The sequence below is a fragment of the Strigops habroptila genome, chromosome 1 (assembly GCF_004027225.2).
Source record: "Strigops habroptila isolate Jane chromosome 1, bStrHab1.2.pri, whole genome shotgun sequence".
NCBI lineage: Eukaryota > Metazoa > Chordata > Aves > Psittaciformes > Psittacidae > Strigops > Strigops habroptila.
In genome coordinates this window covers 90,051,364-90,078,493 of record NC_044277.2, presented here as the reverse complement: position 1 = coordinate 90,078,493, position 27,130 = coordinate 90,051,364, and the positions used below count along the sequence as shown (strand labels likewise).

Below are 27,130 nucleotides of genomic sequence, written 5' to 3'. Positions count from 1 at the left end.
TACAGCTCCCATATATGTCTCCTATAACAAGATTTTGGCATGTGAGTCAAAGTTGGAAAGATTGGTGACTTCATACTGAATGAGTACTTTACAAAACAGTTTTTCTCAGCTTTAGGATATTTATTTATCTTAGACTGTGCCTTGGTCTTGAACAGTGTTCAAGTAAATGTTTTCTGTTTCTCTTTTTAGTCTCCGTGTTCCACTACAGTGTCTGAAGTTTCAAATAATGCATTAGAAAATATTAGCTGAGTTGTAAACAATCTTATTTTTTCCCCCCTTCTGTTTTTCCCCTCCAGTTTTCTACAATTTAAAGATTGTGTCTTCGTGTTCCTAATTATTTGCATTTGTGAGTCTCTTTTGGGAAGAGGTAGTAAATGAACAGTGTGCAGAAGGTGCAAGATCTAATTATAAAGCTTGAAGTTCTTGGCATTGATTGTTGAACTAACAGTAACAGAGGCTTGATAAAAACCTCTGCCATTAGAGTACTCATTCTAGGGGGAAAAAGATTCTTGCACTCTGGGCGCTAGTTAAATAGTCTGCATCCTTTAAAATATTAGTAGTAGGTAATATAGTGTAGGCGGTTTGGACAAGTGACTCAGTAGGAGATCTTTCAGCCAAAATTATAATAGCAAAGTACAGTCTCTTGGCAGAATTGTAGCAGAGCCAGTGGTCTATCTTTGACTGTTTTGGATAGGATGATTTTTGATTTCTATGATAACATAAAATGCCTTCTGAGTTAACTGTATGAAAATTATATTGATTTTTTAAAGAATTTTGTATTTTAAACCCAGAGGGATTTATTTCAAATATGCATATGGTCATTCTGTATGCTTCTTAGGTGAACGGAGGTACAAAGACTTTTCTCATGGTGAATCTCAGTGTTAACGCTTGTTAAAAAAGCCGGTATTCAGAAGGGAAGTGCAAAATATCTCTCCGTAAATGACTGGAACAACAGCCCAGTCCATTTCTGGTGGGAGGCATTACATCTCTGCTGAATAATGTTAATAGTTAAACAAAATGAATTCCATTCTGTGAGCAAAATTATCTCGCAACACAAAGCTTTATGCTGTGCCAGGTTACATGGTATGTCAGTGACGTCTCTATTAACTTCCTGTTCAGGTATGACTCATGATGGTTTCTAGACATCTCTGAGTTGTTTAAGCCTATTTTCTGTCTTCCTAAGGTAGTCTTCTGTGTTTGAGGAAAGCAGTTGGTGGTGTGTACATACAAAGTCATGATGTTGACTTTGTTTTTGCATAACGCGAAAAATGTCTTGTTTTGTTCCAGCTTTTGAAATGCAGACAGGTTTGCAGTTGGAAAATAAAAGATGATTTTCTGTCAGATGTGGATATTACTAAGACTCAGCCATTTCCTGGTTTAACACTTGGCAGAAATACTTTTTTCTTTCAGTGAGAGATAAAAGCAGCAGGTGGCCTGTTTCAGAACTGATTTTTGAAGAATACTTTGTTCTCATGGCTTTCTAAAAGAGGAAAAATTCTGTTCCACTGGAAGTGGCATTTTTTTCTTTGGTGTATGTAAGATCTTATTTCTGTTGAAACTTGTGATGACAGTTTTGTTTGAACATCAGTGCACGGCAAGATTGAGTCTTGAGCAAGGAGAAGGATCAGGTAAAATGTTGAGCATCTTTTCTGGAGTTTGTAGGCAGTTTAATTTTTTCTGCCTCTCTACTTGGATACTTTCTCCCAACTCCCTTTTTTTTTGTCCTTCTAGGAAACTAGAAATAAATATTAGTGTTGTGCTAAGAAAGTATGGAATGTTTCCTTGCAAAGTATTTGCGTGGTATTCTTAAGTTTTAATCTGTAATTGATTCAACCTATGTGATCGATTTTGCTTTTGAATGTTATTTTAGAGAGGATTAATCTGTGATACAGTGAGTAAAGGATTTTCTGGCAGAGCTCTAACAGTAAATTGGATAATACTGGAATGTACAGTATCTTTGCGTGTATGTATGTTCTCTGGTCATCTCAGACAAAGTGTAGAATTTGAGAATATGCCCAGCTAATGTATATAAAAATCATTCTGTGCCCACTTTGTTTTCAAAATAGATATATAAAAATATATGTAAATATATCCGGATATATTATATTACTGTGTTAAAAACTACAGGTAGATATAAACAAGTAAGATTCACAATTTAAAGATAAAGGTTGTTGGAGAAGGGGAATCAGCCAGTCAAATTATTTTTTAATCTATCCCAACAATGACATTTCTTACCAGTGTGATGCTGTGGTATACAAGAGTTAGTGTTCTGAAAACCTTGTAGAAGAGCTTGAGGAGCAATAATCTAAGGGTAGCTTTTGCCTATGCTCAGTTAACCTATACAATTTGTTTTTATAAATATAATGCTAAAGTGCTTTGTTGGTCCGTTGACTTCCAGTTTGGTAGATTTTTCTCCCTGTGTTCTTTGACCAAGTTTATGAACAAACTGCAGTGCCAGATCTTAACGCTTCTGTAGGCTGGAGTTGTAATAGAAGTTGAAGTTAGGCAGCTCTCTTGGAAAGGGAGTTTGTGCTCTGCTTTTTGTCTTTACAGTTGCTTTTTTTTTCTTTTCTTTAGGAATTATTCCTCCTCACCATGAATCTCACGCTTTGGTGATGAAGTACCGGAAGGAGCAGTACTGGGATATACACCATGCTCTTCGTGTAATTCGTTTTATTAATGATTCTACCCCACAGGTAGATGTTTTCCTTCGCATACATCAACTGGAATCAGGAAAATTGCCTCGAAACTTGGCTTTTCCATTGGTCAGTTGTCATTTTAACAGTCTTTTAAATATAGTATTTTATTTAACTTCAAACTATAAACCTGTGAGAAACTGAACTGCAGGTAGCCCCACAAATGCACGTAGGTAGGCAGAGTAAGGTGAATGGAAAACAGAGAAGTACTAGGATGAGATTACTAGGGATTATTAGGGATTTTAGTCAAAAAGCTTTTCTCTTTTTCTGCCCCTAAGTACTTACATAAAATTTTATGCCATAAAATCTCTTTTGTGTATTTTACCTGTTAGGCTTCAAGCCTTTTGTACGCTTGTACACTGCAGTTTCTTTATAGCACTGAAATGAAAATGACAATCTTACTAGAGCTCATAGATTCTTCAATGTCTTGGAACAAGGATAATTCAGAGCCAGTACAAGCAGTGATTTATTGCAGATTACACTATATATTTAAATTATTTGTTTTTAAATCTAGACTTTAATGTACTGACCTCCTTTTTCTGTTAGGGTGAACTGATCCAGGTTTCTGTCAGGTCATGTATTGTGTAGTTCACAGTGCACTCACATAAGGGTAAACAAATCTGTGGTTTAATGATAAGTCTGTAGTGTGGTGATAAAAGCAATGTGTGGATCTGCATATAAGCCTCTCTGAAAGAGGAGGTGATGAAAGGAGCCATGGGACTTTCTGAAGTGAATTTTATCCTGTATTTAATGTTAATTTACCCATGTTCACTCTAGTCCAGCTTACTTTGTTATTTTTCATCTGTAATAAAAAAATCTGACACATGGTTTTAAAGTTAAAAAATGGAAAAAAAAGGTTAAAAAAGGTTAAAAGTCAACATGGAAAATTCAGTAATACTTTGGAGGATTATATACAGCATTCTCTTGTTAGAGGAGGGAGAGTGTTTTTTTGCCTTTACCATTGCCTAGGAATGTGGCCATCCTACTGTGCAAGTTTCCTATAGAGAAATTTCCTTGATCTTGGCATATGTCCTGGTGGGCTGAAAATTCATCCCTTCTGGAGCAGCATTGCTGAGCAGGTGTTCTGTCAGTGCATCCCAGAGCACTAGCTGCTCTCAGTCCTGTCTGTGGTGGGCTTTCATAGAAATGGCGTTTAGCAGATCCACAGTTACTAGTCCTGTAACTTATGTTTGTTTTGCTGCAGAAAGCATTTGTTCTCTTTAAGCCAGCTGTTTTGAGTGGAGTAGCTGTCCTCTTAAACTTATGAGAGGTGACTGTTTGATAATAATGCAGATGTTTTATTGTGGAGGCAGAGTATAAAGATGATGTTGGATTTTTCTCAGCATTTTAAATGTTTGAGTAACAAATCACAGAAGTCTGCTAAGTGTGTTGTGTGCATCTATAGGAAGAGAGTTTAAGTGGGGGTATGTGTGTATCACAGCAGTCTGTGTAGCGGAGGCATATCCTAGAAGTATTTGGACTATCCAGGCATTTTGCCTGAGTTGTAATCTATGCAAAAACCTGTGTTACTATAGCTTACTGCTGCTGGTGGTTACAGTAGATCAGACTGTGGATACCTGTCTGGCTTGTTGCCCTGCCTCCTATTGTAGTCAGTACTGCCTGCATAAGGAAGACTGTAAGAAACAGGGCAAATTTAGACTTGCCTTGTGCATCTTCCTAGTTTAACCGCTTCCTGACCTAGCTGTTGGCTAGGAGAAAAGATGATGGTGTGCCCATCCCATGCTTCTAGTCTCAGATCAGAATAGATGCTCATCACCTAGAAAATAATAATAAGATGCTCATCACCTAGGGCATAAGGTGCCCTAGGGAAATAAGATGCTGATCACCTAGAAAAGATACTTATTTGTCTCTAGGAAGATGTTTATCTCAAACCAAATGATTTTCTGTAATTTGAAGGTAAGTTTACAGCTCATGGCTGCATTAGTTTTTTACAGTAACTGTAACAGCCATGACAGAAGTGTTTGAGGGGCCTGTTTGGCCCTTAGCAAGGAAAAGGATGAAGAATTTTGCTGCTATGCAGTATAAAAATGTGGAATATAGAAGTAAGATTATTGCTACCTTGATAGGATGTAATATTATCTCATTTGAGAACTTCGAATCAGAGTTGCTCCAAATGCCTGTTGTACGTTCTGGTATTAAAAGCAGGGCAAGTCTTACTTGTACTGTATTAACAGGTGTCTGTTACCATAATGCAGGGAAAAGGAATATAAAATAATTTAAATCAAATAGTCCAATACTTCTACATAGTTCACTTTTTTGGCTTTGTTTTCCAGGAACCTGAAGATGAAGTGTTTCTTGCTATTGCTAAAGCAATGGAGGAAATGGTGGAGGATCCTATAGAATGCTATTGGCTTGTCAGTTGCTTTGTGAATCAGCTGAACAGCAAGCACAAAGATTCATTACAGCAACTGGTAAGGAAAAACCTTTTTCTTTTTTTCTTTTTCTTTTCTTTTTTCTCTATTTCTTTTTTCTCTATTTCTTTTTTCTCTATTTCTTTTTTCTCTATTTCTTTTTTCTCTATTTCTTTTTTCTCTATTTCTTTTTTCTCTATTTTTATTTCTCTTCTGTTCTCTTCTCTTTTTTTCTCTTTTCTTTTTTCTTTTTGTTTCTTTGTTTCTTTTTCGTGAGGAGAGGCAGTCATGGAAAGCATTATTATATGGTGACAACTGGAGCAACAAAGGTGACACCTTTGAATTCTGCTCCACCAACTGTTTTGAGAAAATGCAAGTGCTTTTTGTATTATGATTGTGCTGTCCTGTAGGACACTTTGTCTAACAGAACATTGGAAATTGTTTTGTTTGCTACACCAATTACATCTTATTTTACTTTTAGGTTAGCTAAAGATTACTTTGTATCTAGTTGAATTATATTTCTCACAAATTGGTCACTTAAGAATTTTCTTTATTTTAAACAATTAAAAATATCACAAAGTTAGGAACATTTTGTTTGCTACTTTTTAGGCTCCATCTCTGGCATCCATATGCTGCTCATTGGATGATAGACAAAGCACAATTGTTTTGTTTTATAAATGGAGCAGGATACAAGAGCTTCAGAAAAACAGTATGTTGCAAATTAAATTATAATGAGAAGTGGAATAGAGTTCTTTTGGCACTGATCATTTAAATGCTCTCATTTCTGTCTTACTGTTTTATGAAATTAAAATTTCATTGTAAAGAAAATGCATGCTTACATGCATACTTATTTTGTCATTCTTCAAATAGTCTTAACAGATAAAAAACTTTTAGGTAACAGTAATCTCTGAGATAAAACTATCATCAGAGTACCCATGCACTAGCAATCACTGAGTGAAAATTAGTTGCAGAAAATTATGCATGTCCTTTTGTTTGTTACTCTTTTGGAACTAAGAAATAGTTTTTCAACCCACTTCCTGTTGCTGGAGGTGATACATTCAGCTATACCCATTTCTGTAATTCTTTTCAAAGGACAGAGGAGCATTTTTAAAGTATGTGCTTTCACTACAAAGAAAGGGTGAATTGCCTCTCTCCCTGAGTTTCTGTTGTAATACAAGCATTGTACCAAGATGATGGATGTTAGAATAGGAACAAAGGAAGTGTTTTCTCCCTTTGACAGGTGAAGTCATTAGCTGTCTACCTAATCATGGCAAAAAGCATAAAGGTACTTCTGAATTTATGAAAATGTATATTGCGTTACATTAGAATTTAAACAAAATGAATTATCCATGTTTTTATGTGGAGAATTATCCACATGTTTATACTTCTGAATACTTTGGATTTTTAAACAAGAAATCAGTGTCCAGCTTTTAATATGTTGCACACGGATTTACTCTCAGAATTGATTTTCTGGGGTTTGCTGCATTGTGTGAGGATTTTATTTGATGTGTGCTAAGGCGATTATGTTTGAGGTGAATGAAACTCAATGTTACTTGTGAAGGTAGCAGTAATTAGTGCATGTTTGATCTCTGCATTGCCTTAAGCTCTCAAACGCCTCATTGCCTTAGGGAACACTGCATATGGTCAGCAATTTAAGGAACCTGAGGTTGGTTGTTGTTCAGTTAAGTAAAGTACCTAATTAACTATTTGCAAAAATCATCAGCACTTGTATTTTGGAACATGATGGTTTTAGTTAAAACAATGCAAGTTCATTATTTTAACATGTTATTTTATGAGATTGAATTTTTAAGACATTTTGTTTCTTACAATGCGTGTTTACTATGGAGGGTACTCTGATGTGAGTTACCTAAAATTTCCCAATTCTTCTCTCAGCCAAAAATTCTGGAGCAGTATTTGAACATTGAAGATAACAGACTCCTGATGCATCTAAAAGCATGTGCTGCAATGAACAAGCTCCCTTACGATCTTTGGTTTAAAAAGTGTTTTGCAGGCTGTTTACCTGAGTGCAGTTTACAGAGGCAAGTGCTCTTTTTTTTTAATTTCTGTTTGTAATTCTATAGTAATACAAGTTTTTGTCATCAGTAGCAGGCAAAGAGCTTTCCTTAATTTATCTGTAAGATTACGGAGTTTACTGTTGACTTGGAAATGACAAAATTGGCTTTGCTTCCACCTGCTCCTGATGCAAGATAATCTCTGTGTGATCGTTTCTGGCACTGAAATTAAAAAAGAATGGAGTTAAATATAGTGGCTGATTCCATTAGGCACTTAATGGCTCCTAGGATTTAAAACTCCAAATCCCCTTTTAGTGATAGATAGCTGAATGGTAGTTGATTTTCAGGCTTTGTAACCAAAATCCTTGCTTAGGGAGTGGTTATAATACTGTATTATCATTAGATTAAAAATATTTTGGGAATGTGTACTGGTATTGGCTGGTATAGAGTTATATTTCTTCATAGTAGCTGGTATGGGGCAATGTTTTGGATTTGTGCTGAAAATAGTGTTGATAACACATGGAAATGTTTTAGTTGTTGCTGAGCAGTGCTTACACAGAGCCAAGGCCTTTTCTGCTCCTCACACCACCCCACCAGCGAGCAGGCTGGGGGTGCACAGTAAGTTAGGAGAGGACACAGCCGGGACAGCCGACCCCAGCGATATTCCATACCGTGTGGCACCATGCTCAGGAATAAAACTGGGGTACACATTGTTGGGTGAGCTGCCAAGTGGCAGCTCACTGGGCATTTAAAAGAGGAAAATTTTTGTGTATGGATCTTCACTGAAGGGCTTTTGAAATGAAGATTATATTATTTCTGTAGTTTTGCTGCCAGAGAACTCTTGGAAAGCAGAAAATTCAAGCTTCATGTAGAGAAGCATATCCTTTCTGCATTAACAAGAGTTGCTAATAGCTGAGCAGTAGGTGGCACGAAGAAAACAATGGTTTCATGTTCAGCTGCCTGAAAATTTTGAGCAGTAACAAGGTTCAAGGGAAGTTTTACTCCAGCACCTCCAGGACTCCAGTGGCTAGTATAGGAACCTAGTGTGGAAACAGAGACCTCTGTAAAATGCTCTGTTTAAAATGCTTTATGGTGTTTAAATAAAAATATTCTATTTGCCATTATGAAAATAAGGGCATTTTAGGGAACAAGCTATAACATTAGAAATCAGGTTCTCTAGTCTTGACGTACCATGGTCTTTGAGGTTCTATATATTTTACTGTTGCCAAGGAATATGTCTCAGAGAAAAAAAAAATTTGAACAAAACCTGGAGGGTTTGGTAGTAGACCTTTAGGCGTTTCGCTGTTTGCAGCATGGTGATTGTTACATGGTAACTGCTTTTCATCAAGCACCTATAATGCTGCAAATTAGTCACCTCTCTGTAGCGTTTGTGTGTGATGTGGTGGGTAAAAGCTTCTACTACTTTTATGGTTACAGAAATTAATTATGTGAGCATGCGTAAAATGCTTGTTACTTCTTTGAAAGCAATTGAACATGTATGGTTGCCTGTATTTTGATTTAACGTTTGCATTTGTAGTTTACTTTCAGCAGGTAATGATTGACCTTGTTTCATTGTGCTTTCTTTGTATGAAACTTAATGCCTTAAAACTTAAACAACTGTCAGTAGAAGCGACTGCTCTAGCTGGGATTTGCCAGCCTCTTCAGGCCTTTTCTTCCGTAGGCTTCTGTGATCTGAAATAGCCTTTGCAAACTACTGCATTAGGAACTTCTTTGCATGTCTTCTAGGAGATATTTTTCCTTAGAGCTTGTGTGATTCAATTTTACTACTAGGTTTTACAGCTGAGAACTGGAGCCGAAAGAGGAATTTGCATCACAGCAGTTTTGCTATTGGATGATTTGGGTTTTTTTAAAATTTCTGTTGAAAATGTAGCATTTTATGGAGCTGTATCATCTTGACAGTGTAAAAGAAAAATGTAGATGAAGAATTTTGATTTTGTCTTGTCAGAATCTTTAGTTTCAAACTTCTACCATTTTGAATCAGTTAATTTTTATAAAGTATTTTGTGTAGTTAGTGTACTGTTCAGCATTCTCGTGTGCTCTTTTACCTTACTGAAGTAGAATATGGTGATGACCTGGAATTTTTTTAATACTTTTTTTTTTTTCCTCATGGAAAAAGTCAAAATCCTGGCTTTTTGTATCACTCTGGAGTAAAAACAAATTTTAGTGTTAGTACTTCTGATGGCACAGCAATCCCTTTTCCCAGCAGTTCTTGTGGGAACATGATAAAGGTGCGCTTTTTGTTGCCAGTTTAGGTTTCTGCATTATTCAGTTGTAATCATAACGGCCTCATTTACTAAGGAAATAACATACTTCATGGGTAGCATGTGACAGATGAACTTAATTAATGCTTGGATTGCTTCAGTTTGGATTAGAATCTAGAAGCCCAAATGCTTATCTGAAATGTATCCAAATGCCAGTGTTGGAACTGCTGAGAATTAAAAACAGGTCTCCAGTTTTCCTCTGGGTTTTACTTACTTTTTGTCAAGTGAGAGATGATCAGAGCTCAGTCTTCTGCGATTTAATTGAACTTACGATTTAGCACTGTATTTCTTAGAGATGTTGCTTGCTTTCTATAATTTGTAGGCATCTCTGCCAGGCAACTAAATCTAAATTTCATGATTTTCTCTTTTTCTCTAAGGTGTATAAGATTGGTATATGCTATGCAGAAATTTTATCCAATGCTGGTGATATGAGGTTGCATAATACCAGCTTTACTCCTGACAGGCATTGTCATTCAGTATAAATACTGTTTTATAGCACACTTCTAGTTATACCTTTGGTAAAATTTATGTACCAGTTTAATTTAAATGGACATGAAAAATTTATATAGACCAGTTTAATGTAGAAAATTTTCCTTTGATCTTAGGCACTGTCTTTGCTTGCCCTAATACACTTAAAATACTATGCAACATGCTCCTTAACAAACTTTAAAAAAGTGCCACATTGGTAAAAGAGAGGAGCAGAGTGGAGATTTTGAAGGAACCGTATTCTCAGGGCTCTGTATCCCACCTGGAATATAGGCAGGGTGCTTCCTGGAACATGAACCAGCCTGTAGCACAGGCAATAAAGCCTTACTTGTTGCTGAAACAAGGAGAGAACTGGATCACACCTTTTGTTTTTATACCCACCATTGCCATATTTACTCAATTTCTACAACAGTATATCTAGTCATCTGTTCAGTAAGCTCCACGTGTGGAGAGCTTTCCAATGGTGCTGTGTAGGCCCTCAGCTGGAGAGCCCTGCTGTTAATCCTTGGCGTCCCTTCTGTGGCTTCTGCTCTACAGGCAAAATGGCACTTTGGCTGCCGGTTTATTGAAGCACTGTCACCCTAGGTGATCCAGCTGCAACAGTAGTAGTGCAGCTTTGCAGATACAATAGTGGTAAGCCAGGTATTTTTTGTGGCCTCATATTGTCAATTGAGTATCCAGCGCCTGACTGACATTGTTTGTATTCTGCACTGAAGACTTGGCATTAGCAGGGCTGTAATAGCTGGTGGGGTGGTGTTAGGTTATTAGCCTCTGGTAACTTGTTTGTAGCAAAGTATTTAGTAGTTCTCCTGAAATCTTATGACTGCTTTTCAAACTGGCACTACGTCATGTGTTAATGCATGGTTTCTATAGGTTGACATCTGTCATCTCCATGTCCTGCATAAATTACATCTAGTCATAAAAATATAAGTAATTTGTTAGTAGAAACAACAGAAATATGAAGAACGCCTTAGATGTACTGTGGAGTGGGAGGACATAAGAATGTGTGTGTGGACTACTATAGAGAAACTTAAGTTGGTTTGCCTTTAAGTAGTAACTCAGTTGCTTCCCAGCTCTGGAAAGGACACCAAGAAGTGCAGGCAGAGGTCTAAACAGGTTCTCTTTGAATATCTCTGGATAACTGGAGGATCAAACCCAGGGAATAAGGTTGAGAGTGTTTACCCTGCAGCCTAGGGGAAAAAACAGGTGAGGTTAATGATAATATCTAAGAAAAAGAGTGAGCAGCAATGCTGTGATGCTTTTTGCATACTGCTTGGCAGTTGTGGTTGAGAAGCCTCAGAAACTGCCTTGAGAATGCCTTGCCTTCACACATATGCACACACAGAGTGAGTTGTATCTTGTCTAGAGGAAGAGCTCAGTGAAAAGTAAATGAGTTCATTTGCATAATCCTTGGCATGCTCTTTACCTTCATAGCTTCCTGTCCTTATTTTCCCTTGTGGCTGTTACTGTTTTACTGTTCAAGAAGTACTTACAAAAGTGCTCCTGTGGTTAATTGAATACTGTTGTCTTTCACAGAGGATGATAGTCACAAAAACCATAATGAATTTAATATATGCTTGATTCTTCAGCATTCCTGAGTAGGGCTATAGGCACACTGTCATGACATCTCTGTTCTAATTATCCCATCTCAAGGAGTATCAAAACAAAACAAGTAAAAAGTTGCAATCTCTGACAGCAGACTTGATTGTAAGTGCTTGCTGTTAACTTAAAAATGAAAGCAGAATACATAGGTTATCATCAGTAGAGACACAATGTGTAAAGGCTACTATATTAGAATAGAATCAGCAAAATACATGTTTCCTTGAAACTGCTGTGGGTTTTTTCTGCTCTTAATTCAAAACTTGCCTGACAGTTTATGTTGTCATTCCTGGCTCTGTTGGAGTAGCAAGGTGCTGAGTGCTGCTCTGCTCATTACAGTGTCACAGTCATTCCCCTTTTGCTGTTGCTGGTGGAGTAACAATAGCTGGAAATGTTGAAGGGAAAAATACTGCAGCAGACACAGCTGGTTAGTGCTGACATCTCATCCACTTTGCTGGGCACCCTCTTCCAAAATGTTTTAGGCACTGGTGATTTAGATACTGCATCTGTTTTGCCATTGTTAAAACATTTGTTCTGGAATCAGACTAAATAGTGCAGGAAAACATTAGAGTGTTTTCTGATCGTGAAATGTAACCTGCTGTAACGTAATCATGGAGACTCAAGTCAGGAGACTTGGAAGCAAAATAATGAAAGAAGGCTGGGTCTTTTGTATTAGGATTAGTAAATTTGTTTTAGAATTAGCATGAGCTTCAATATGAACTTTACGAATTTTTTCCTGAAGTCTGCTGCTCTCAGTATTGTCATTCATAACTATAGTTCTGATGCCCATGAAACATGTGGGGAGCTGTTCTTGGATTGTGAACAGATATGTTTGTGAAGGAAAATGCGTTAGAAGTAAACAAGGATGACCTGTACAGTGTGGAACAGGAATGTGATCTCAGTTTTCTCATAGCCTTGCTTAAAGCTTCTTGACGTGACTTCCACATCAGTGTGATATTTACAGTGATCACTTGTCCTGGATGCTTGAATCACAAAGGAAGCAGTAAGATTTTAATCTGGATTATTAATTGTTCCTGCCCATATGGGAATTATATTCATTTTTTTTTTAATCATAGTGAGACAGGGAATTAAAACTAAATTGTAAAGGGGAAAGAAATAGGCAGTACCTTTTTACCCTTCTGTCTGTGTATGGCTTTTGTTTGTTCATATTTCTTTCCTCATTTCTTCATTATAACTTAAATTCTGGTATATTCTTTTTAAGAATGAAGAGGTGGTGAAAATAGTGTCAAAAGAATTATGTGAATAGAAGGTTAAGAAACTGACAGAGAATTGACTTGAGTCACAGTGTAAAAAAATAAGCACTGTGTAACAGCATCAAGCATTTCACGTTAAGAGTTATACAAGCTTTTTACAAAAAATCACAGAGAAGATGAGGTTGGCAGGGACCTCTGGATGTCATCTGGTCCATCCAGCCCCTCTGCTAAGCAGAAAGTTGCCTTGGACCATGTCCAGACAGCTTCTGAATGTCTTCAAGGAGGGAGACTCCACCACTTCTCTGGGCAGCCCGTGCCAGTGCCTGGTTACTTGCACAGAGAAAAAGTGTTTTCTGATGTTCAGAGAGAACCTCTTGTGTTTCGGTTTGTGCTTCTGGTCCTGTCACTGGGCACCACTGGAAAGAGCCTGGCTTCATCCTTTTTGCACACTCCCTTCACGTATTTATATACATTGATGAGTTCCCCCCTGAGCCTTCTCTCCTCCAGGCTGAACAGCCCCAGCTCTCTCAGCCTTTCCTCACAGGAGAAATATTCCAGTCCCTTAATCATTTGAATAGCTCTTCGTTGGAGTCCCACTTCTTAACTCCTTGTTTAAAGGTGTGACACCTACTCTTCAGTTCAGCTGTCAAAGTTCATGTTATGTCTGTGTTGAGTTCTCCTGGCACTCCAGGCTGAAGGGCAAGTGCTTCTGAGAGACAAGGTCATATAAAAATTGAGCTGTCTTTGGAAGAAGCACACCCATAGATCCAAGTTTATAGGTTGGCTGCAAAAGATGTTTTCCAGTTAGTGTTACTGTGTTCAGAGATTATGAAGGATAGTATGTGATCTTTGTCCTCCATGTTTTTATTTGGAAGGAGAAATACTGTTAACAAGTGCCCAGGGGGAGCATGAACAGTAATCCTCAGAAAGTCTTTCTGACACAGCTCTTTAAATTCAAGAACTAAAAATAAAGCAAGCCCATAAAAGCTGCCATGTGACAGATGGTTTCACACTGGTTTTGGATAATCTTTCATCCCGAGTCTTTTGAGTTGGGACTGAGATAGAGCTGCTGGATGAAGGATGATTTCAGATTGTTGCAGGCTGTTTTAGTAGTGAGGATCTCTTTTAATATTCGTCAAAGTTCTGTTGCTAAAGTACTTGCAGCCTTTGGAGGCCTGCCCTTCAGCTTTTATTAAAACTGTGAGGTCCAGGTACAGTTTCCTACAAGTGGTAGGAATGGTTAGGTAATTCTGAGAGAGTCTGTGCACACTGAGATGGATTGAAGGACGTACTAGTTGTTCTTCCTGCCTAATTTCAACATCATGGATTATATCCTGATTATTGTATTATATCATCATGCTGGTACATTGTATTTATAGCTCATACAGCAATGACCTGCAGTATTTAGATTCTAGAGATGCAATTGTTCAGTATTACATCCTTTTGAATTCTCAGCTACTTAGCTGTCTGAAGAGTGTCTTTATTAGGCACGGTAATAAAGCTTGTTTCCTCTTTGCACTGGAAAAATTCGCACCTATACCATATGCTGTAGAATTGTCACAGTTCAGGCTATTAAAAGAAGATTTGCTTTCTGTATTTGAGCTTGTAAACTGTTCCATTTCTAAACAAGACCATACCATATCAATACATTATTGTGTCATCACTCTGCTCTGTACAGATGTAGGAGTTGATAAAATGTCTTTTATTTACCTTGACCAGAATAATTCAATACATTGCTGTTATTCAGAGAGAAAGTCTGGAAAACGGTGATTATATGTTATACCGTTCTAGCAGATAAACAAGCAGGTAAGCACGACATAATGTTTGGTGATTCCTTTTCGTTTTTCTTTTTTGTAGAGTTTGGGACAAAGTTATAAGTGGCTCCTGCAAGATTCTTGTTTTTGTTGCTGTGGAGATATTACTAACCTTTAAAATGAAGATAATAGCACTGAATACTGCAGAAAAGATCACCCAGTTTTTGGAAAATGTAAGTACTCTGTTGTGCTTTGCATTACCTTTTATGCTTTATAAATATGTATATAAACATTTATAAACATCCTTAGTCATTTGCCTGTTGCAAACATACCATAAGATAGTATCACATTACTTACTGAGAATAATATAGTAGTACCAAGGTGAAGAGAGAATGTGCAGGCAAGAGAACAATAGTTTTTTTCTGTCAGGAGGTAAGGCTTTCATAGAGTGAAGTGATTTTTAGGCTTTGGGGAATGTCATCCATGTTTGTACAGATTTGGCAGTATTCCTTGCGATACTGAAGGGCTTTTCTGTGAAAGTAAGTGCAGGTGAGGTTAGGTTAATTCTTCTGGAAGCTCCTTAGAGGGTTGGTTTCTGGCACTTTGCTCCTTATCTGAATGTGAATCTATAGACTCAGGGTATGTTTTCTGTTGATGTAAGGATGGGGTCATGAACATGACCCTGAACTTTCCTGCTAAGAATAGTAATGAGCATCGCAGCAGGGTTTTAGGATCCCAGTGTAACCTAGGTTAGTTAGATTAGATATGTTTGTGGTCAGGGATGGTCAGTACGAGTTCTGCCTGATGTCGGGTTAGGGATGTCTGAAGTGTGAGATGCCTGGGTGGTCATCTTACTCTTTTGTAAATAAAAGCTTTTTATCTAAAACCTGGAAGTAATATGGTGTATGAAGGCCTGAAGGATGGTGGGATAGTAGGGCAGGGAGATGGGATTCTAGTTTAGTTTTCTGTTTTATAACGAGATAAAATCTGAACTGGGAATTAAAAATCTGTATTTTAAACAAAACGGTCCAAATGAAGTAATCTGACAAGGCGTTTTGCCCTGATCTTTTGTAGATTCCTCAAGATAACACTGATGCTATTGTCAGCAAAGCTGTTGATCTGTGGCGCACACACTGTGGGACTCCAGCACACTCAGCCTGAGAACTTTCTTCGCTTGGGGGGAAAAAAAAAGACATTTGAAAAGGCATTTTACCATTCTTCCCCTATCCTAGTGTGATGTTATTCTTTACCTCTTCTATGTAAAGATGCTACTAAGGCAGCTAATAGCATGGTGATCAATATGTAAATATTTTTCAATAAATACAGATGGCGTGAAGATACCTAGTGGCGGTGTGATCATGTCCAGAGCGTTTCCTGGCCAGCCAGCTATAGTGTTCTGATTGCACAGTGTGTGCACTGCCTTTTGGGGAAGTAAATATGACTCTTGAAGCAAGGTAAATAGACTTGTAACTTAAAAATGTTTTTGTATGCCAATTTATACTTGATATAACTGGTTACTACTTGAAGGTGTTATAAGGTGAATTTACTAAATGTTAGTGTGCTGGAACTCATTGGTGAATAAACATGCCTTTGCTAGAAATGTAAAAATGTGCTCTGTTAGTACTGTAAAATTTCAGGTAAATGTTCAGGAAGAGGCATCCTAAGTTTGAGGTAGAGGTCATCACAGTGACCCAGGGCGACACGCTTTTCTGAAGTGACCTAAAATACTTTCTTTTTGTTGTCAGCCAGCTCTCTATGGCTGTACTTCCTCCTTTGTTCTTCATGTAAGATGCTGTAGAATAGTGGATCTGTCTTGTCCCAAAATGTACCTTTAGGCAGGTATGGAGAAAATCAGTGCGCCAAGTCAATATGATTCAGAATTACAGGTCAGTAATAAACACTGCCTCTGTTGAATGCTTAGCTCGAAGTTGTAATTTGATTCTTGTTTGGTTTAGATTTCAAAACAAATTTAGCACAGAAATGTAACTCATTATGTCAGTAAAAGTAGTGTGATTAGCCATAGATAGAGATTTGCTGGAGAACTGATCTTTTTCTTGTAAAAGTGTAAAATCCTGTTTCTACATCTTGCATAGACCAGGGAATTGTATATAAAAATGTGTTGCTTAGCTGTTACTTGTCTCAAATTGATGCTTAGTATGCCATGTGCCAACTATGCTCATGGCACTTGAAAGAGTGTATTTAGTTTGCACTCAGTGTCGTGTAGACTTGAAATGCTTTAGAAAGTTAACTTTACTTTTAAAGTAGGTCAGGTTTATCTTCCAGCACATACGCTGGGGAAGCTTGGGACTTGGTGCAGGCTGCACCTAAAAACATGGGTAGATTAACTGTGCTGGATTCTGAGATGCTGCTGTTAGTGTTCCTGAAATGCCTAATTTTCCCCAGTTCAGAAAAAGCATGTTTGTGTCTGCTTTGAAAGCCATTGCTGCGTCTGCATTGTAGTGTAATCCATTTAGTTCACTTCAGATGAGAGCTTGTTTTCTAGTCTAGACATGAGAGCTGGGTAATGTGGATAGGAAGGAGCATATACATTCTGTGAATAACAACACTGAATTCTGTAACATGCAGTGCACAGGTTTTTCAAGTAATGGCTGCAGGTGCAGTCTGAGAGAGTACCCATTTGAGCAGTTTTCCCTCAGGCTGCGCGGCTTATTCGCAAAACCCCCGAAGTTACATACACATTATTCAGACCTTTGGATGGCAGATTACTTAGTCATTAAAAAACCAAGCGGTGATGACACTGGAGGTGTTAAGTAGTTTCAGTCCTGAAAGGGAATCAATAACTCATATTCTGTGAAGAGAGATGCATTGAATCAGGATTAGAATTACCAGTTAGTGTTATTGCTCCCAGACTTGCCAGTGAGTGCTCCTCTGATCACTGTTTGACTGACGGCTCTAAATGACGCTTTTTGTGGGGTTGTTAGCTTTTAATTTAAAGCCTTTCTCCATTAACAGGCAGGCCCTGGAGCTGCACAGATGAGAGACAGAGATCTGCCTTCACAGAATCACAGAAGGATTGAGGTTGGAAGGGACCTCTGGAGGTCATTGGGTGCAACACCCTGCTCAAGCAGGGCCACCTACAGCCAGTTGCCCTGGACCTTGTCCAGACAGCTTTTGAATGTCTCCAGGGAGGGAAAAAGTCCACTACCTCTCTGAGCAACCTGTGCCAGTGCTTGGTCACCTTCACAGTAAAAATCTTCGTTTCCACATGAGCAACAGCAGTTTTACTTAAACATTTCAATGTATGTGGGATGGATCCTCAAATGTTGCTCCACTGTAATGTCAGCTGAAGTTTGTGTGTAGCTTTTTCAGCTTCATGTACAAACACAGAACAGGAGTGTTTCTTTAATGGAGTGTGTTATTTCTTCTGGGCTATGCTGAAGGAGAGCATTTCTCTAGGGAATAGATAGTGGTTTAACTCCATGCTTCCTTCACTGATCTGGTAAGAGATGTTTGTGTGTATCTTAATGGATCCATTTCCAAGCTTTCACTGTGGATTTATGAGGGATACAGTTTATGCAGAAAACTTACTGAATTCCCAAAAGACTGAAAGTGTGAATCTGGCTAACCTACACTCAGGTAACTTTTGGTGATATCTGCACAGTTGCACATAATGCTTTAGCTCAGAGACCTGCTTGCGAAGAGAACAGAAGAGCAAAATGTGAGCTTTCACTGTCCCAGCATGTAACGATCACCGTGAGGCTGAGGCAATACAGCCTAGAGCAGAATCCACCATTTAGGCAGCCTTAGTCTGTGCCTCCAACGATTGTGATCAGCCTGGAGTTTGGCATATGTATGTGGCTAACATGAACAACACAAATAGTTGTAGTGGGCAGTCCAAGTTTGGTTATTTATCTGCTATGGACTACTAGTTCCTTATGGATGGTTTTGAAGTTGCACATAGTTGAGCCTCCAATGCTACGTAATGTACGAAAGGGCTTACCTTTTTTTTTTGTTTTGCTATTTGTTTTCTATATTACCTCTGTGTCATTCAGGAGGAGTGTGGTAACAAGTCATCTGATGTTCATTTTTCTTGAGAAGCTTGAAAATGAGGTATTTTGTCTTTATTTACATTATTTCTTCCTGACCGGCAGAGCATGTAACTGTTTGTTGCATGCCTGTTTGTTCATACAGAACTAGCTGCTGAGAGTGTTTTTTGGTTTATTCCCCACCCCTTTCCCCCTTCTTTTTTGCCTGGAAACAATAGAAACAACACTGAAGCATTCATGTTGGAGAGTGAAAGCTCCCCCCTCAAGCCTTCCCCTGCCAAATATCTACATGGGCTTTGCAAACAAGAAAAATACGCTTAATTTGGTCCAGTTCTCCCCTCAAGCAGTACTTTCTTTCCAGAGGGGTTTAGAGCAATGCCACGTCTGTACTCTCCTGTGTTGCACGCACCAGATCTTTTCCAGCTTATGTCCAAATGTGATGAAAACTCCAGATAAGAAAAGTAATGGCAGATGTCAGAGGATGATGCTTGAAAAGTGATGAGTGATTTGAGGTCTAGCAAGGGGCCTAAGAGTATGGGAAGAAAAGCCTGAGAGTGTGGAGACAAAAGTGGCTGAAGTACAGTAATTTAGAGGCTGGCAAAGTAACAGTGATGGAGAGCAGGTTCCTGTGGATAGGAGATCAACTTTCTGGGACAGGGGATGACTTCAGCTGAAGATGATGTCTCTTTGAACACCGAAGTTCCTAACCACGCGGCACAAATTTACTGACCAGCCAAGCTTTCATGCATTCTGCCGCTTGGGGGAGAATTCTATAAGCAGTTTTGTACAATGAGTAGGCAATGCTTGCTGGGTTGGGTGCAGGGTGGTGGTGCGGTGCTGCACCTCTGCATTGTGCCCTTACAGCTGCTCAGCAGATGTTGAGATGTCGGTGTGCACACCAGAAGCTATCAGCTCACACTGCTCAGGAGGAGGGTGGCTGCTTTGTCCCACGTAGACCAGTTCCACTGTGTGACCAGGGCATGGCCATGCTGTTTGTTTTGGACTTGGTTGCCAGGGAACCTTGATCTGAGCTGTGGAGAAATGGAGATGAGGAAGATGATAGCAAAGCAATCTCACCCCATACCTGCACCGAGGGCACTGAACTCTTAGCCAGGTACTGCCAAGAAGCAGTATGTTTGTGCGGGTTTAATAGGAAATTGCGTGGTTTTTTTTCAGCCTCCTCTGTTTCCAGCCTAAAGGTGGCGTTAGATAGCAATTTGATTGCTGGGAATTACATGGACTTTACTGAAGACACAGTAGGTCAGTGAAAACTTATCCAAAAGGAAACAAAGAATTTGGTCAGTTAAAGTATATGGACCTTTCATTTTTGTGTAGTGGGAAGCCTGTGTGCATCAGAGGAGGGGAACGGCTCCCACCTGCCAATTACAGTGAGGATGCTGGTGCTGGTTGTTTCTTTGGGGTCTGAGTTTTTGCACCATCAGTTAGGAAAACTAAACAGCCTGTGCAGCACTGTTACCTTCTGTGCTTTCTGCAGGCTGCTAGTGGGACTGTTTGAAGGTACATACTTATCCTGGTGAAGGTGGTTTTTCTTTACCCTTTCACTACACAGAGGCTGCAGCTTGTCACAGCCTGAAATGCTGTGCTACCATGGAAGCTATTGAGGAAAGTAAAAAGATGAAAAGGTGGTATGAATGTAGGTGGATGTGCAGGTATGGCTCCTTTGCTCTAAACAGCACTTGCTCGTACTGCTCAGTGATGATTGTGGTAACCACAGGGTGCTGCATAGTGGACAAAGACTTGTGAACAGGGAAAGGAGAGGTGAGTTGGGTTTAGGTTGTGTTGGGGGGGTGTGAGCATATGTCTAGTGCAGACTGTTGGTTTTGTTCCTTTACTAGGCTGGTGCTGGATACAACTTAAGCAGCTGAGGTACCAGTTGTCTGCCTTCACACACCTGCAGTGATCCAGCTCACGAGACAGCACTAGTGGCTTGGTTGATATGATGTCCCCTCGATCTGCTCTGGTAAGTTTTGCTCTTCTGCTTTGCTTCCTGCTGAGGTGTGAGCATGTCGTGGGCATGCACTGTGTAGCTGCAGCTGTCAGGCTGCAGTGCTGAGCCTGGCTGGCAGCAGGAGGGCTGCTATCCTTGACTGCATCCCTCTGTTACACTATCAGTCACTGGGACAGAGGGTGATAAAATACGCAGGCACAGGAATGCTTTTTCTTAAATGAATTTTTTTTAAGAAACTGCATACATCAGAGACAAACAATAATTTAAATACCATGCAGTTTCAGTATGTACAAAACCTAGGACATAGAGATCCAGTTTAATTTTTTTCTAGTTATTTACATCATTTTCATACAGCCATAATCTGTTAAATTACAATACTGGAAGAGCACGATTAACAGCCACCACACTCACTCCTATACAAAGACAAACTATATACATACACTTGGATATCAACTGGAAAATGCAACTGGTGCAGGAGTAACTGAGACACATGGGAACACAGGTAATGTGCCCATCACCTCCTCTTTGTTTACAGAAGTTGTTCCAAGCTCGAGCAGACTGAACACCTGGGAAAAATCATTTGTCCCCTTTTTCTTTCCTGATTTTTTACTAGCCTAGTCATCTCCCATGGCTATTTATACAAAGTGATTTTATTTGCAGGCACATTAGGGAGCCCCTCGTTCACGTGTAACTAACTGTGGGTTTCCATCTCGCCCATCTATTTCTATGAGTGCAAGCTTTCGCTAGGCATGTTGGACGTGCTCCCCCTCTGTGGGTTTGTAGTGTTTCCACAGCACAGACGGCACTGTAGAAATAACGAAGGGTGAGTTTGGTGACAAGTTGCAGTGATAACAGAGTGCTGTGATTACGTGGAAGTATTAGGCTGAAAGATGTTTAATAGGCTCACTAAATTGCTTCAGTTAAACAAAGTCTATTAAATTCCATTCCCCCCTTCCCTGTCCTCCTCCAGTAATGTCCACAGTGCACACAAGGAATCGTCTAGACACAAAAGCTGGCCTGAGCCTGTCCTAGCAAACCTGCAGCCTGACACTTCAGCTTGCAAGTATGTAACCAGCGGGGCGTAGGGTTGGGGAAAAGCTGCAACACCGACACCCTCCCCATTAGCCATAAATACAGTGCCAGGTCCTTCCTGGCGAGGGTGCAGGTGGGAGGGTGATGCTACCATCGTGTTTCCTCACCATTGCTTTTTTTCAAACAATCAAAACTTTTCTCTAGACATTTTGGAGTAGCTTTTCCAATCCCCACCACTTCCCCAGCTCCCCCCGTTTCCACTTCATCTTTACACAGGCTGTAGAACAGATGTCACAATACTTGCACATTTTAAGTACAAATAACCCATCAGGATTTGGTAGATTATAATCAAATGTTTTTCTTCCTTGACTCTACAATATTATCATCTCCATTATCAGCCCTGGAGATGGATGACTGGAGTAGCCAGTTTTGTTCTGCGTTGATTTTTCCATTCTCTAAACCTGATGTAATGTCTTTATTACTACTATTAATCTCCTGCTAATAGGAATGAGGCTGACTGGTGTTAACTGCAGTGTTAACAGAATCTTAGCAGGAATGCCATCATCTGTATGTCCTACACATAATCCAGGCTGAAAGGGGGGAAATCATGACTGCTTGTTGGTTTCTTCTTCACCCCAACAGAACATAGCTACTTTGCTGTGATAGAGATGGCTTCCACAGATGAGAAGACAAGTGCTCAAGAAAACAGATTTTAAATAAAGGACTAGCTTTCCCCAGTGTGCTTCCAACTTCCCATGGATGCCGGAGATGGGTATGCAAACCCAGTGTTCGGGTTGCTGAAGAGTGCTTTGCCAAAGGTTGACTTTGCAAAATACCCAGAGCCAGTGAATCTAAAACCAGATGAAGTGCCAGTTCTGCGATGCTTACTATGGTGCCAAACACTTTTTATGGCTTCTTACTCCTCCCCCTTTCCCTTTTCAGTAATAAGCTCTACTTCCAATTTGGGAGAAATACGGCAGTGCTTCCACTGTGTCCTGGTGTCTGCTCAGCCAGGAGTTAACATAAATTGAAAACAAAAGGAAAAGGCATTGCTGCAAGTAGCTGCCCTGGGGACAGCATGAATCCTGAGGCAGGATGAGAGTGACAACTTGCCAAGTGGTCAGCAGGGACGTACCTCAGGCCCATCCAGATGAAGGCAGGGTGCTGGGGAACGTCTGGCCCTCACCCAGGACTTGGCAGATACATGCCTCAACCAGTGTCCTGGGGTTTATTTATTAGGCTACCAGACAGGCAGGCGTGGGCACTGCTGGGATCCATACCCACAAGGGACAGTGGTAGGCCCCAAACTGCGCACAGACTACCCATTCCCCTGGGGACTCTCCTCCACCTCTTTCCTCTTCATTCTAACCATAAATGAAGAAAAGAAAAAGAAAAGATCTCACCTTTTCCTCCCACCAGCCTGCTGAGTCCTGTGATTTCTGTCACTGCTGCTCCTTAAATGGCTTCCCTTCCCCTTTCACACAGAATGTCTAAGCTAATGATGCCAGGGCAGGTATTGGATCCATACTGAGAACATGAGGGCTTGTTGCTCTTCAAAACAGTTATATTGCAGAGCCCTTTCCTAATACAATGTATTTGTAGTCAAAAGCACAGGGTTTTGTTTTCCTTTTTGAAAGCTGTGATGCAGTCTTCTTGTGTTTGTATGCGTATGTGAATGAATTTAAAAACATGAACCCCAGGTTTTCATGAAGATTAACCCATAGCAGTATGTTCCTGGCTGGTATGTAAGTAAGTGCTTTGTCTTTGCTGCACTGAGCTGATAACATTGCACATTAAAGATGAACTAAAGCAGCTGTGAGCTGGTGATAGAGAAATCACTGTGTACTTCTTTGGAAGTCATTACCCGGTCTGGGAAGTGTATCACATCAGGCACGAGAAACCAGCTAGTTTTTACTTCCTTTGTAGCATCTTCTATCCTACACTATCCTACAAGCCAATTCTTAATAGCTGATAATGTACAGCATTGCAAAGATGGCCACAGATGAGAAAGAAATGTTTTCACTTGTTTCTCGACGGAGGGTAAATCCATGAGGTATCGAGAACCATCACTAAATGTAAATGGAGTGCTTTAGCCACACTGCCAGTGTTTGGGCAGGATAGGTGCCAGAGCAGGTCCTTTTGCTTTACTCCTTCCCCCAGAGGAATGAGGTGGAGGCCTCAGAAGAGGCAAGACTATTGGCACTGTGCAGCAGCATTGGCCACTAAATGCTCAGGTGCGAGAGGCTTCTCAGCCCATGCTCAGTGAAGGGCCAATGTTAGCATTTCATCAGGGGAGGTAGAGAGGGAGCACAGAGGGCGGGTAGGTACATGGAAGACAGTAAGAAAGGGAAAAAAACCCCAAACCCAAACAGAATAATTAATAGGAATACTATAGTAAAAAACTTTGGCCTCTCCGTTCAAACTGTCAAAGCAACATAGCTATTAGGGAAGAAAAAAGGTGTCCTGAAGTAATAATCTGGAGCTTCTTAAAGTTGCTACAGTGCTTTGGGCCACTGACCCAAACAATGGCATAATAGTTGCTTGTAAGAGCTGGAAAGGATTTCTAGACAATGTTTGCCCCAGCTTGCTGGCGTTATACTAGTTAAGGACTTGATTCTGGAAGGTGCTGGCCTAAGTTCAGAAAAGCACTTGAATGTGTTCAGCTTCAATTAAGCCTGTCAGACATGTTGTTGAATTCAGTGAGGCTGTTTCCATGCTTTCTTAGTGTTAAGCATGTGTTGTAATTGGCAGGTAAACCAGGCCCAGAGTGACCCGCTCTCTGAGCTTCACTTGGTCAGTTTGTGTGCTAAACCACTATAATAAAAATAAATTAAAACCAAACCAGAACACTTCTGAATTGCTGTCCTTATGCCCCAGCTGTGAGTGCCAGTGACAAGTCCCACCATCCATACCAATGCACCACACTCCTTTTGTTAGGTCAGGTAACACAATCTGTCACGCTTTTCTCAGTGTGAGTTTAGGATCAGTTCTTGAAACACCTGATACAGCGAGGATAGATATTGCTCACCGAATCCTCAGTTCCTTCTATCACATGTCCCTCTGCAGAGCCGGTGCAAATCCCAGCCTTGCTGCCACATGTGCGTGTCGGCTCTCACACAGTCACGAGGCTTGGGTGTAAAAACAAACTACAAGCTGAGCGAATGCCATGCAGTGACCATGAAGAGATGGGTTTTGCTTGTCTGTCCTCAACATTCTTGTCGTTACTGCTGATGGGTTCACAACTGGGTTTAGAAAATCAGAGATGACAAATAAACAGTTGGTAGAACTGAACCAGCCTTCAGTAGGGTGTCCTGTTCTTCACAGCTGACGCCTTTTTCTGCTTGGGAGCTGAACAATGCCTATTGACTGGCCATAAACTTCTCCAGGGAAAGAAAAGCCTTTCTAGTCAGATGGTATTCACAGATGGGCTGGCCCATAGAGTAGTTTTGCTCCTTCATTGTCCCCGTAAGGTGCTTGCAGCCTGAAAGGAGTGTTTGGTTTAAGTGCTGTAGTGTCATAGGTGCTCGTCTTTTGGAGACTTCACCCAGGCCAGTGCTTCCCTGAATGCCATCTCAGGGCTCTCTAGAGTTGATGACAGAGGCTTGTCAGGATGAGGGGTGCCTGAAGACGAAATAGATGCACCACCAGCTGAGCTTGAACATGTATGGCAAATCCACATGCCAGGAAAGTCTTATACATAGATGCCAAGTCTTGGCACGATTCCCACCAGGGGTATTTTCTGTTACTGAAGCTTGAACCAGCAGGTCTGATGATGCTGCAGTACCCATCACATGTAAATACAATTTTTCTTTTTTTAATATTTATTTATTTTTCTACTCTTCTTTTTTTTAAAAGGCAGTTCAGAAGATTTACATTGTACGTAACGGGGAAGTGAATAATACCAGCACTTATGGTTCCTTATAGTTATGTTTTGAAGATGGCATAGTAGTCAGGTAGAATTGAACTGCTACGGTCTATGAAACCTAAAACGCAAGTGGGGGTGGGGGAAAAGAAATAGTAAGATAATATCCTCGCATATGGTACATAAAAAAGCCTGTAGAACTAATTGCTACTATGACACCATCAGGCAGCTCAATTCCTGCAGCACTGACATCAGCCATGCTGCACTGCAGACCCAGAACAGTCACACACACTTCTTGGTCCTCGCCAGTCTGACACACAGTTCATAGGCAGATACTCTTTGCACCAAAACCTACCAAATACAGTTATATGCTTTGGGTCTACCCTGTCAGATCCCTGAGCGAGTTATTTCAGACCAGCTGCTCCTCCTGCAGACCACACCGTGACTGATTCCACAAAAACTGTCTGGCTTAGACAAACCTTATGCTCTTCAGCGAGAAAGATGTATATACAGTTCACGTAGGATTATTCCTTAGTGCTGGAGGTTAAAGAGGCAAGTAGTGCTAAAATGGCCATGCTTTCTTGCAAGTACACCCTGTGTCGGGAGCCGTGGGTTTGTCAGCTCTGCAGAGGTTTTTTTTATTTGAGCTTTGATTTTTCACTCTATTATGAATTAATTAATGTGTCCCACTAGTAAAGCAACACTTACATTCTTTGCTCAGTTCATGCCACTGCTTAATGACATGAATAGCTCATTACCTTGCTAATGATTTTATAATGGTGATTTATCTATGTTTGTTTAATGGAATTATTCTATTTTGTTCAAGCGACCTTCTTTCAAGTGCATATTTCCCAAAGCCACTTGTCTAACCAGCAAGTCCTGCTGAACTTCAGACAAGACCTTATTCCAATTTCTATTACCTTAGCTATAGCTCTGACTATGCCTGGTTCTGACTTAGCGAGTCAAAGCCACTCAGTAGCTTTCAGACACAGTGTCACCTCACAAAAGGGTCATGGCTTACCCCAACACTGTGAAATAAGCAAAATACTGCCCAGCAACCTGTGAGAAGACTTCTGGAAAACTAAACCAACCTCTATGTTTGTGGGATGCTAAAGGACTCATGGAAATTAATGGAGCTGTCAGTTGTAGCTCGACTCCTTGTAGCAACACTCCTTTTAAAACAAAACAGCCTCATCCTTTCTAAATGTGTCACTACTCTCCTGGAGGAGAGAGCCAAATGTCCCCCAAAGGCTGAGGCACTGGGGTCAACAGATTTAGGCCAGCTGCACACCCGAAAGCTTCTTCCAGATTTTGTTGCTCAAAGGCAGCTGGCTTGTCTCCAGCAGCACTCTGTTACTGCAAACCCTGGTGCAACCACCCTAACACATGCTCGGAAGTAGAAGCAAGATCGGTTCTGCAAGGGAGTATGTGCATTATACATGTGGTGAATTTTAATGTAATTATTAATTTATATCCATAAAAATCCCCTAATACAAAATTAATTTTGCCTTAAGCTTTTCTACATTTTTCTTAACAGTAGTGACTGCATATTTCATGAGTACCTAGCTGATGAGTGTATTAATAAACGGGCAGCTCCTGTTCCGCACCAGATCTGATGGTCACTTGTCTCCAATACCTAACACCTGTCTTTCTTTAATGTCTAACAGCGAGCAGGGGTTAAGGTCGATTTGCAAAGGCCTGGCTTTAGCTGGAATGCCAGGAGTTCAGCTCATCTCAGCATCAAAGCCAGTGCAGGCTCAGCACAGGCTGTGTGAGGGGATGTGTCCTGACCTTCCAGCGTGCCTTGGCCCTAGCCTGTCAGAGAGGAGGGTGGTTAGTTTGGGG

The 27,130-nt window shown here is 40.2% G+C and overlaps 2 protein-coding genes across 32 annotated transcripts in view; one reads left to right on the top strand and one right to left on the bottom strand.

Moving 5' to 3' along the window:
- Positions 1–27,130, top strand: part of LOC115606511 (TBC1 domain family member 7-like) — a 33,830-nt gene that overhangs the window by 4,006 nt on the left and 2,694 nt on the right. For 5 of the 16 annotated variants that reach the window (XM_030482543.1, XM_030482591.1, XM_030482609.1 and 2 more), the window contains 7 exons: positions 2,578–2,765; positions 4,991–5,128; positions 6,309–6,353; positions 6,962–7,107; positions 14,519–14,648; positions 15,490–15,869; positions 17,389–20,403. In XM_030482543.1, the coding sequence (XP_030338403.1) occupies positions 2,578–2,765; positions 4,991–5,128; positions 6,309–6,353; positions 6,962–7,107; positions 14,519–14,648; positions 15,490–15,576 (734 nt within the window). In that variant the 3' untranslated portion in view covers positions 15,577–15,869; positions 17,389–20,403. Of the gene's footprint in view, positions 1–2,577; positions 2,766–4,990; positions 5,129–6,308; positions 6,354–6,961; positions 7,108–14,518; positions 14,649–15,489; positions 15,872–17,388; positions 20,404–21,361; positions 23,259–27,130 lie in introns of those variants that run through there. The other 11 variants (XM_030482646.1, XM_030482657.1, XM_030482666.1 and 8 more) reach the window with 8 other exon arrangements.
- Positions 20,605–27,130, bottom strand: part of PHACTR1 (phosphatase and actin regulator 1) — a 312,497-nt gene continuing 305,971 nt past the window's right edge. For all 16 annotated transcript variants that reach the window (XM_030482452.1, XM_030482481.1, XM_030482392.1 and 13 more), the window contains one exon: positions 20,605–25,406. In XM_030482452.1, coding sequence (XP_030338312.1) covers positions 25,391–25,406 — 16 coding nt within the window. In that variant the 3' untranslated portion in view covers positions 20,605–25,390. The remainder of the gene's footprint in view (positions 25,407–27,130) is intronic.